The 12412-nt window shown below is 40.2% G+C and overlaps 1 protein-coding gene across 1 annotated transcript in view; it reads left to right on the top strand.

Annotated features, from left to right (window-relative positions):
• Positions 1 to 469: 469 nt before the first annotated feature.
• LOC103776978 (TBC1 domain family member 8-like) overlaps positions 470 to 12412 on the top strand; it is a gene marked incomplete at both ends in the record, with an annotated part of 31039 nt that continues 19096 nt past the window's right edge. The window contains 4 exon segments of the mRNA XM_008944509.1: positions 470 to 652; positions 4535 to 4653; positions 6577 to 6805; positions 10472 to 10712. Of these exon segments, the coding sequence (XP_008942757.1) occupies positions 470 to 652; positions 4535 to 4653; positions 6577 to 6805; positions 10472 to 10712 (772 nt within the window).

Raw genomic sequence — 12412 nt, 5'->3', positions numbered from 1 at the left:
TGGCCGATTGTGCTTCATGTTCCATGGAGCAGGATTAATTTCCAGCAAGAAAGTTTAAGATTGTGGTGGTTGGCTTGTTTGTTTGGGGTGGTTTTTATTTTTTCCCCTGTAAGAATACTAAACAAAAATAGTGGAAGAGGCTAGCTAGGGAAGTTGTTTCATCTTGGTCATGGGAGGTTTTGAAGAACAGGTTAGGCAGACTCCACTTATGGCATATGTGTGTGTATCCAGCTTCAGAGCAGGGCTGGAGCGGTAACTCCTTAAGGTGCCCTCAGGTCTTTCCACTTCAATGCTGTGGTTATATACATATATATATATATGAGGCAAAACCAGAAACACAAAGAACTCAATATGCTTTTGATCTTCTAATCTCGTTTGCCTTTCAGATTTTGAGCATCTGTAAATCACAGCATAAATTAGGGGAAGGAAGGTTATCATTACATTCTGTATTGTAATTTTATGGCTTCAGATGTGAAAAGACTTGTAGGCTACAGAAGTGAAAGCTGGCACTTATTCTCTTTTCCCTCCTTTTTCTTTTCAGGCCGCTTGGTGGGTGCCCTGGACGCTGTGTTAGACTCTAACGCACGCGTCGCTCCCTTTCGAATCTTGCTGCAGGTTCCAGGCTCACAGGTTTACTCTGCCATTGCATGTGGTGAGTTATTGAACGGATCAGAAGTTTACTGGGCCATAGCTATTGGTGAGTCACAGACAAAAAAAAACCAAAACGGTTCTGAGCATGGTCAGTGTCTGCATGTTCAAGAAGCTCAAGGTAACCCCAGCTAGCAGTGTGTGCGTGTGGAGAGCTATTGCCTGTAGCTTGTTTAACAACCTGTTAACCTCTGGTTAAAATCCCAGATAGGAATTAAGAGAAAGTGTTGACTAGGAACATTAAAATTCTATAGTAAGCTTGTTTAGCTGAAGGTATTTTGCATTAATTTTCTGTCTCTTGCAAAATAGTGTGGTTCTGTTCATATACGTATACGGTAGTAATAGTTCCTTGCAATAAGAAGCTGCTCTAAGCTTTCACCAGTCTAGTCTTTCACTTGCTTACTGTGAAATGTCTTACCACACTTGGTTATAAACCAATAAAACTGGAACATTTGGAAGATGGCACATGATTTAGGAGGTAAAGTTGTCAGGAGGGAACGTCTTAATTGCCTGGTTTGTTGTGCAGTAATCCCTTTTGGAGTGTTTCTGCAGCCTCTGAAGATCAAGCTCATCTTCAGGAAAGTGATACTGATGTGAATTACAGCAACCTTACCATGACACAGAACAGGCCATCTGAATGTGCTTGTTCCATTCATCTTGTTTGTGCTTGACCAGTCCGCAAGGCTGTTCTCATCCCATCTGCTCCAGTCTGTAAAATCCTAGCACTGAAATTACAGCAGTAATAGTTGTGCTATTTTTGTTTGTTCTGTTTAAGTTTTCTTTTGCAATTGCAGAGCCCCCTCCTTTTTTTATTTAAATAATGCCATCTCATGGAGGAATTTAAGGGCTTCATGCTGTTACAGTACCCTGATGAAGCCAGGTAGCTTTCACTGAAAAATAATCTCAGGATTGCCGTCATGGGCTCTTGATCATTTGAGTATATGTAATATTACTTTCTGGGGCTGCTCTTTCTTTGCCCTGTCCACACTCTTACTGCCCATAGGTGGTTTTTGTGGATGTTTTTTTTATTTTTGTTTTTTTTTTATATTAAAGGAACTACAAACCAAAAACTTGCCTCGTTGGAATGGTTAAGAATAAGAATATCGCTGAGACAAACCTATTTGATTAATGTTTTCTGAAATTCTCTTTGGCCCTTCTGAATGGATGCTCACCCCTGAGGAAATGAGATTTATGGTACCAGAGTGGAGAGCAGAGGGCTCTGTTCTGTATGCAGCATGTGTAGGACATGCCCAGTTGCCAGAGCTGCACAGAAATTAAGAACCATGGCAGCAGAAGTCATTTCCTAATAATATCGCTGCTGTGAAGCCCTGACATGAGTGTCCAGGGGAGAGCTGGCCCTGGCAGTAGGAGTCAAACACAGCATGAGCAAGCTGGAGGACTTTTCTGGAGAAAGCTGGAGGAGTTTCTCTGCGCTGAAGCAGCTGTCAGTGCCCACCCAGCTCTGCCCCAGCTGAGCCAGCTGCTTCACACAAACACAACTTTGAGTTTTGTTACTGGATTTGGAAACAGCAGTGAGTCAAATTAAGGTTCCTGTGATATAGCAAAGACCAGGAGCAGCTCCAGGAACTCCTTCCAGTCTCCTGGTGTAATTTTGTTAGGAATGGCCATCACATCATTAGGCAGTTAATTAAAATGACATTTTTAATTGTATGTTAGGAGTCCCGTTCCTGGAGCTGTAGGCTCAAATGATGATATATGTGTAAGGGTCAGATCTGTGTTACAGACTTTTGCAAATCTCCAAGGGCTGCTAGGAAGTCTGATCCCTGCCCAGCGTGGCTGTTCTGGCAGAGATGTTTTAATCCAGATGGTTAATCATGTTATACCAGTACAGGAAAAAAAAAAAGAAAAACTAATAACCTCAGCCCTAGTGTAGTGCCACTTGAGATTTTCCTTTCAGAAGGCTTGTGGGCAAAATAGAAACTCAAGTCCCAATCAAGTGAAGTAGCTTTTGGGAGAGGGAGAGCAAATGGATTAGTGAGAAGTGAGTTTAAAGAAAGGATTAGGAGTGGGGAGGAGTTGGGAGTGGAGGAGTGAGGTTGTGGTTGGACCAAGTATCCATTTGGTACAGGCACATGAAGAGCGTGGGTAAAAGGTGGAATAAAATGCTGTGCAGAGCACATACGAAGATGGAAAAGGAAAACCTTGGCAATGCTGGGGTCAAATCACAGGATGCCTTTAAGCCATGAAGTGGAAATGAGAAATAAAGAAGGGACCTGAAAAGCTGAGGAGTTGGCCTGGCCAGACAAAAGTGGCAAAGGGATCTCTCATTGTTTGAGCAGAACCCCTGGAGAACCCTGAAGGCAGGCAGGGAAGGTTGCAGTATCTCCCTGTGAAGATAGCCAGAGCTAGAGCCCAGGCTCTGAGCAGTCTGAGCAGTGTGGCTTCTGCTGTGAGAGGCGTCTTGCTCATGGCTTATTTCACAGGAGGCAGCCATCAGCTTGCCCCTGTGGTCGGTATCTTCAGGTTGCTCAGAAATACAAATTCAACTCAGTATTTACTTTGTAGTCATTTCAATATGAAATGACTGTATTTCTGGTGTTCTTAACCACTCATGTAATTAGTTTCCTTTACCTAAAGGGTGTTTAAGTGTATCTTCTTTTGTGATTATTTTTTTATTTTTAATTTCACCTTGGTTAATGATATTTATGAAGTTCCATCACAAGACCTTCCTGTGAAGGAAGTTAAAGCTTGGAAAATTTCTTTGCTATTTGGCATTCTGCATGGAAAACAGAGCAGAGGAAAGTGGAAAATCCTGAGCTAAATTTGTCATTTTTTTTGTTGTTGTGAGGCAACAACGTGATGCATCTCTATTGTACACACAAATCATCTCTTGAGATAGTGAGTCTTCTGTTTGAGATTCATTTTGTTACTATGTTCATCTGAGATTTATGTGTCTCTTATGTCCAACTACTTTTCTCCTTTCTTCCACTAGCGAGGCATTAGGAAAAGCAACTTTTGCTGACTTTACTTTTTTATCTGTAACGTTTAATCACTGACCAGTGTGATCTGGAGGGGCCAGATTTTCCCCCGATTGCCCTGTATGTTGCTCATCTTATTCTGACCTTTCTGTCATTGTATGATGCAGTGACAATTCAGTTTCAAGCAGAAAGAACCAAAGTAAGTCGGTGGTGACTGAAATATTATTTCAGGAGTTACTGTGGACACACTACATTTAAAAGAACAACAGCAAAACCCTCAGATAAACCCTTAGAGGAGGAAGCCTTAAAGATCTGAAAACCTGTATTTGTCAAAGATTTTCTGTTCACTGTATTTCTTCCCTGAACTGCAGAAGTGTGCTCTTGTAGACCCTTTACATGTTGCTGAATCAAACTCTTTTATTTTTAGGTACTTTAATTATTATGGAGAGCTTTTCAAATAGAATGCAGATTATGACCACACATATTCCTCTCAGGGGCTGTGTTTGTGGAGTGTGTGTGTGTGTGCATGCAGTATGGAGGGAGGGAGGAAGATCAGGGACTTTTGGGAACAGGATGTAATTTAAAGGTTTCCATTGGCCATTTAAGGAACATCATGTCAAAATAAGGTGCAGTCTGGCAGCTCAGGAAGAAGTGTTGCTGGTTTCTCTGCTTTGACTTTTAATGCAGCATCTGCTGGCTGAGAGTGTTTGAAAAATTAAAACTAAAAGCACTAAAACCAATTCTCTAAAACAATGAGGTTTTTATTTTTCTCTAGCTGTTCTGCTATGAACAAGGCCTTTTTGACCTGTTTACTACTGAGAATTTTGAGGTTAAAAGTTCAGTTTCTCATATTGAATTTATGAAATAGTGCAGTTTATTACTTTTTTCCTTCCTCTCAATTTTATTTTGTAGGGTGAGTTTCAATACACTACTTTTTGCTTTTCTAGGTGCCACTGCAGAGGAGATAAACCAGCACTGGGAATGGCTGGAACAAAACTTGCTCCATACTTTGTCTGTGTTTGACAATAAAGAAGATATTGTTAGTTTTGTCAAAGGGAAAGTGAAGGTAAGGAAGCTGTCTTATTTTCACCCTCCCCTGCCTGATTACATGTGATTTATTAGAAATAATGTAATGGAGTTATCATTCATATTTGGTTTTGTCCACCTAAATTTAATATATTGGTTTTCTGTGTGGCCAGCATCTTTACTCACATTTCTTTGGAAACATCTCAAAAACAAAGTGGAATGATAGAATGGTTTGGACTGGAAGGGACTGTAGAGCTCATCTAGTTCCAGCCCTCTTGCCTTGGGCAGGGACACCTCCCACTAGACCAGGTTGCTCAAGCTCCATCAGCTTGGTCTTGGACACCTCCAGTGATGGAGCATCCACAACTTCTGTGGGCAACCTGTGCCAGTGTCTCATCACTCTCATCTTTATCCCACCCATCTCTTTATAGCTTCACTGTTCTTTTCTTGCCTGTGGTGTGTGGCTGAGCTTTCTTCAGTATCTGCTTACAGTTCCTCTGCCTCTCTAAAACATTATTTTAAATACCTTCCCTTCCTGTATCTCAGCTTTGCCTCCTTACTATGTTTGTCCTCCTGTCTCCCGTGTTCTTCCTGGCTTTATCCCATCAGTTTCTTGTGTCCATTACCATACTCCTGTCCCTTTTGATGGGGCTCAGAGGTGTCAGTAGGTGATAACCTGTGCAGAGGATGCCACAGTCCCCACAGCACAGGGACAGAGGCCAAAGGCCGTGCACAAGGACACCTTCATCGTGAGGATCAGCACGGAAACTGCTGATGGCTTTGCAGGATGTGGGAGTCGTGGCTGGGCACTGCAGTGGAGCTGCTGGCTGGCTGCAGGCTTCCAGAAATGATCACCCTTTTGGAATTTTAAATTTGGTGATTGAAGACCAGATTCAAAATAATAATGGCATCTGTGGTAAAGCTTGGAAAGCCTGGAGTGCTGAGCTGTGGTTCTAGTAAAATACACCCCATAAGAGGAGCCTGGTGATGGCTGGCAGGGGTGCAGGTCACTACATACCTCAAGTCCTGCTGCAGGCTTTTCCTTGCTGGGAGTTATAGTGAGGTGCTTTTCCCACCTTTTTTGGTCTGGAAAATCTGCAGGAACCTAATGTTTTGGGTGATTTTCAACCCTTCTGCTGTGGTTTCAGTGGGCTCTGAAGTTCAGAAAGAAGGGAATGGAGAGGCAATCAATTACTATGTAAATCTTAGTTTTTATCCTGCTTTCTTAAAAAACCAACTTTGTCTAAGTGCACTGAAAGGCTCAAATAAAATTAATCACTCTTGCTAACGCTGTGGCAGCCTGTGACCTACCACAGCACATACTTAAAATTCTTCATGTTTTATTAGTTAATGTGACATCCAGGGTTTGGACCATCACCTCTGCTGTAGATTTTTGGCATATTAGAAGCTCGTGGTATTTGCAAATTATTCCAGGTGCTGTAATGTGCAGATTATTTGTCTCAGTGGTGCAATACATACTTAACTCCTTTGTTGTAATACCACCATTAAAATTCTCAACACTTAATTGTGTTTATGTAGGTGTTCTTGAAACCATGCTTTTAATGGTTCCAAGCACCTTTCAAGTTACTGACACATCTCACTGCATTGCCTCTTGATAGAAAAGTGGTACTAGTTGGTAGGCACAATTGTTACTCTACATTTGTTCTGTGTATACTAACAGCAATCATAAACCGTAGTGAAGCTGTAAATATGATTCTGCCAGACTCGTTGAAAAATTTATGTTTAAAAAAAGGCCCCAAAAGTCTTGATGTGGAGACACTCAAATTATATGAGAGATGCGAACAGCACAGAAATTTCTCCATTTGTGAAAACTGCAAATCAGCTTGAATTCCTTTGTAAGAAAGAATTGCACTAATAAAATTTGAATGGGTAGCTTTTAACAACTTGCTCAAGTGTGAATGTCAAAGCTTTATCCTTATATATTATCTTGTTATGGACTTAGGCACTGATTGCGGAGGAAACGAGCAGCAAGCTTGCTGAGCAGGAGGAAGACCCTGAGAAGTTCCGAGAGGCCCTGGTGAAATTTGAATCCAGATTTAATTTTCCTGAAGCAGAGAAGTTGATCACCTATTATTCCTGTTGCTGTTGGAAAGGGAAAGTTCCTCGGCAAGGCTGGCTTTATCTGAGCATCAATCATCTCTGTTTTTATTCCTTCTTCCTTGGCAAAGAATGTAAGTCTAAATGTGTAAGAAATCTAATGCTGAAAAACAATATAAATAACTATATTTAATAGAATAGCTAAAATTTTTATTAAGAGACCATTTCTCCTGTGAAGTTTAATTTCTGAGGTTTTTGTTGGGCAGCTGAAAGATCCTGTTTAATTTAGTTTTCACTTCAGCCTTTATATTTTAGTATGAATCCAGTAATAAAAGCGGGACTGTAAGAGCATGCAGACACAGCTGCTATCTGGTTCATTTTCTTGCCATGGTGAAGTAGCCTTAAAATGCTACAGAACCTCCTGCATATTCTGAAATAGAGACTTTTAGTGCTGAAAACTGCGAGGAGTAAGGACCGGTTCCTCCCGCAGGCCAGGAAGCAAAGTCATCACTGCTGGGTGGCAGGGGGAGGGCCGGGGATGCCAGAGTCCAGCTGCTTGCCTGAAAATAGCCCAGGAAACATAACAGGGCTGTGCCCTGGAGAACCAGGTGAAAATCCAGAGGTTTTAAGGAAAAGCAACAGTAATTTAGGGTTTTCCTTAGGTTTCTGAACTGCAGTGCAGGAAGGTCACAAGAAATGTGTCCCAGAGTTTTTGGACCTTCGTACAGTTCAGTGAGTTCTAAGACTTTGGTCATGGTCTTCCTCTACAGAGGAAGGATTGTGTGATAATGAAAAGCCTGTCAGACTAGATATTAGAAGGTAAAAATGAATGTAATAGATATTAGATGGTGAAAGTGAAGATAGCCATTTAAACTCTATAGCATTTCTCTGTTTAGTAAAACTGTGCATGAGCTAATAACATTTTAAATCCTGTTTATCCTGTTGGAACTTCAGCAAGAAGAGTAATATAAATCTATACTGCTATAAATATAGCAAGAATTGTCAGTTACAGCAATTAAGAAACCTTTACCATTTACTGTCTGGATTTAATATTGGGACAGCTAGTCAAACAAAACTGTAGATTTAAAAATTAAGTATATTAGTGTAATGATAAGAAAGATAATAATTGGTAATTTTTAAGACTTAAAATACACCAAGACATGCTTAGAGTTAGAGGTTCTTTTTTCCCTTATATTATTTCAGGCCAATTACTTTGTCTGCAAAAGATGGCAAAGTTAGATTTCAAATGCTGGTAAGTCTGTTACTTGTTATAAGAACAAAAGTTGAGTTTTGCTCAGCAGACTAGAATGGAGTCTTTTCATACTTACTGGATATTTGAGTTCTTGTTTCATCTCCTTGTTTTCTGGTTAGTATTAAATAATATTCTTTGTCAATCATTTTTCTTGCTATCGTTGCAGGCTTTCTCTAATTAAATCTGAGATACCCAGTCTGCCAAAGCACACAGAGCAAAAATGACACTTATTAATGAGAGATAATGGGGGAGGGAGAGAGAAAAACCCTTTATCTTGTTCCAAAAATTTTGTTTGTGCAATACCACCGATCATTAAATGATACTGGAAATACAACATCATGCTGTATTATTTAAGAAGAAATTGCTTCTCATCTCTTTTACTAATAATCCATTTTGAAAATACAAAAAAAACCCACAAACAACTACATGTTTGTAACTTTCCATTTTGACCATAGAAAATATACTCTTCGATCACTGTTGCAGGCAGTTGCATTGCCTTTGTGTTCCCATGCATTTGCATGGAAATGTGAATATGAGAACATGATTTTTCTTTTGGTTAAACAAAATTCCCTAGCTCAGTGGGAAGCATTATATATTAAAATATTTTCCATTTCCTCGATTCTGATAAAGCAGATTGCTTCTGTTTCAAAGCTAGTACTTTGTCACATATATAAAATGCTTGTATTACATTGAGTAATCCGGATTTAATACAGTTCTTCATGTTACTGTTTGAGAAGCTGATTCTTATTATATGTCAAACTAGTGATTCATTGAGGGTTTTTTTTTTCAGGTAGCCAACACAAATTAAATCTGTTTAAATCTGGTCTTGAAAATACTGCTAAGAAATCACATTTATTGCATTCTTAATACAGCACGGGGGAAAAAAAACTAATATATGAGTTGCAATAAAAATAGTTCTTAAATGTGTTTTAACTTGATAAAAATCCCCCCTGAAATCTCTTTATATGTAAAGCATTAAATCTTCTGCTTCTGGCAAGTCTGTCTCCTTCCCCTTGTTTTATTTAATGTTGAAATGACCTGGAATGCAATACTGGAACCTGTTTTCAGCTTCTCATAAAATTAAGTTACGGCTTATGTGAGCGTAAACTCCATGGAACATTTTTTCCAGGACAAGTCCCCTTTTATCTAAGCCTCAAAGTATTTGCAGAATTTCAGAGGCTTAGAACGTCCGATTTCTCGAAAGGGCGTGCCAAGGATTTTTTTTTCACATTTTTTAATTAAACTTGTATTTTTCTAAAACTTAGAAGACTTTGTACCTTTCATCGGTAGTTTGGGCCCCTTACAGTCTGCTGTGCTGTTTCTACAGCCAACACTGTAGAGCCTATGTGATTGTGACCTGTGTGAACAATAGTGCTATTGCTGTGGTGCTGTTTAATCTGCCTTCCCTTGGCTGTGCCCGTCCAGATGATTTTATGACTGTTTGCAACAGTTTGTGTGTGTTGACGCAGCTGTGCTTTATTTAAGGAAGAAAAAATGTAATCTGCAGATAATCTTGACAGCTGTGGTTCGTGTAGTACAGAGAACTTGCTTGAGAGTAGCTGCTTAGGTAATTAATAATCATGGATCAGTGTCATATATATATATGACAATGTTTGTTGTTTCATTGCTTTGTTGGCATCAGGAGAGCAGCTAGGGATGTTAGGAGGTGTAGTCTTGGTGTTATTGGCATGGAGAATCCTGGGAATCTTTGAACAGTTATTAAGAAGAAATTTAATATATTTTAAGACCTTTCCAGCACAATTTCTACCCAGAGATTTGTATGAAAGAGGCAAATAGCATCCTGCAGTGGTTATCTAAAGTAAGCTGATTCTGTTTACTGATTGTATTTATATGATTCAGCAGCATTTAAGTATAGTGAAGAGTGTCGTATAATTTCTCTTTTCTATAAACAAGTCTCACTACAGTTTAAAGCAAGGTTTGCCTGTACACCTTTTTAGTAAAAAGCAACCAAAATGGGAAGATCCCAATGCCTAGGCAGCTTTTTTTTTTTTTTGAATGCCCAGTTTATAGTCATAATTAAGCTTTATAAAAATGTCCATGTGCAAAAGCTTCCTTTTGCAGGGGAGTTAGCCTTATTTTAAAAATTAAGGTACTGTGCAAGCAATCAGGTTTCCACCTCCCTGCAGTTTTGTTTCTGGGAGGTTGCAAAGCCTTTCCCTATTATCTTTGTATTCTTGACATGAACTGTTTCTTGTGGTGGTTGCCTAGGCAGCTGCAGAAATGACTTGTAAAGGAGTTAGCTGCACAGCTTACGGCAGGTGTTCCGCAAAGGCAGGACTCCCCAGTCCAGCACTTATAAAATAAGTAAAATTTTGAGGGAGAGGTTCTAGAAAATACAGTCCTTTGGCGTGGAGGAGAATGAATGTAGAGAAATAACAGACATTTCAGCTTTTGCTTGGTCTTTGTTTCTCAAAATGTGTCTCTCTCCTATTCGGTTGCTTGCATTTCATTCTGAATGAGCTTATTTCCCAAATATGAAAAGTAAAAGTGGTTTCCAACCCACTGTTGTTTTTTTCTCTGATGGCAGTGAAGCTTATCATTCCTTGGGTTGAGGTCCAGAAGCTGGAGCGAACCTCCAACGTCTTCCTGACGGACACGGTGCGTGTGAGCACTCCGCACAAGGAGCGGGACTTCTCCACCTTCCTCAACATCGCCGAGGCTTTCCGCATCATGGAGCAGCTGGCCGACGTCACGCTCCGCAGGCTGCTGGACAACGAGGTCTTTGAGCTGGATCCAGGTCTACAGGATCCCACTCAGATTACCAAGAGGTAAAAAGCTAAGTGGTTGTATGAGCAGAGGTTTGATGGTGGGCTTCATGGTTTGCTCTGTTAGCTGGGCAAGATTTCAAAGGTTTACTTGGTTGGGTGCAAAAGAGATTATGTACCATCATTTATTGTGGTGTATCCAATAGATACAGTTCAACTTCTGTGCAAGACATCTTTTCCCATTTTATATTCTTGCCTTAAATATCACTGTGGTTTTTTGTTTGTTTATTCTAAAAGTACCGTTCCCCTGTAGAAGGGTAGATTGCAGAAGGGGATACTTTCCATCTTCCCTGAAGTGGAAGGAAGGTGTGCTGCTGTGGGAAAAGGAAAGGGAAACTTTCCAGAGGAATTTTAGGTGAGCAGGATGGAGTAGCCCAAACTGGTATTTGCCTGGATTGTCAGGGTTAATGTGCTGGTTTAAAATACTTCTTTTCTGAATGAGGTGTTAGTGGAGCACTTATCTCCTCCTGAATCATACCCTTTCCTGCTCTTCCTTCCTCTCCCTCTGCCAAAAGCATGAAAGGAATGACTCAGGTGTTGCTTCCTGACTAAAACATAAGGAATGTGTGGTATCAGTTTCCCAAAAAATAGAAACATGTCCAGTAGCCATTTTATTGTTTCTGAGGGGCATTTTTGCAGTGGTGTTGGGTGTACATCTCGGCTAAACACTTCTGCAAACTTTCATAATGGAGCTTAAAGCAATAAACCATAGTTTCTCTGCAATTTCTTATGTACACATGACACGGGAAACCACCGACAGCAGGATTTCATCCATGATATCATCAAGGAATTCATTTGAGGTGATATGGTGGTGAGCAGCCACGAACATCTTTGCAGGTTTCTTTTTTATAGCTGGGATTCCTTTAAACACAAGAGCTACCATCGTTTTTACAATGTCTCTGTAACTGGATGTTGTAACATCGTAGGCTTTTGGTCCAAGAAAGGTAGGGTATGTACTTTGACTAATGTAGGGTATGGCTGTGAATAATAGGTTGTGTGTAAGCCCCTTTCCATGCTTTAGAGTTCCACCCTCCTCCTGCTTTTGGTCTGAACAGTTAGATGCGTGGAAGACTTTTTGAAAAGTAGTAGGTCTGTTAGCAAACAAGCAACAGAAACTGTCCCACACATTTATTCAAACACGTTTTCTCCTCTCCTTCCTTCCAACTGAAAAAAAGGAAAACTGGGGGAGGCAGAAGAGAGGGAAGGATAAAAATATATTTACTGGAGAGTTCCTGGCAAGATGTTCTCTAACCTGTGCTGATGTGCTGTAACTTGAGATGGCAGAAGGAAAATTATGGAAGATGCCAAAATGCCATTTCCTCTGCACAAATAAGGCAGTGGTTGGATGAGTTGCTGTTTCTGAAACCTTTGTCACACCTCAGCAACCACTTTCATGTATAGTGATTAAGCAAGACTGTAGTTTCAATAGTGGATGAACTGGTTTTTAACGATAACGTGTTTTAGGGGGTTTGAACTTTTTTGGTGTGTGAAGTTTTTGTTGCTGCATTTTTTTTCCTGAAGCCATTGTGGTACTAGAAAAGCAACTATTTTCCTCTCACCATTTCCCCCCTAATAATTCTTGTGCATGATTTGGAAGCAAATAGTAGTTAATCAAAATGAAAGCAATAATCCACACATCATTAGAACCCTTTCAGCCGTGTCAAATCAATGAAGTTGCTGTAGATTGCTTCTGTGTGTTAGGC

Source organism: Merops nubicus, unplaced genomic scaffold, assembly GCF_000691845.1.
Source record: "Merops nubicus isolate BGI_N331 unplaced genomic scaffold, ASM69184v1 scaffold32257, whole genome shotgun sequence".
NCBI classification, from domain to species: Eukaryota; Metazoa; Chordata; class Aves; order Coraciiformes; family Meropidae; genus Merops; species Merops nubicus.
Note: the sequence above shows the minus strand (reverse complement) of the source record. Positions and strands in the feature narration are given on the sequence as shown.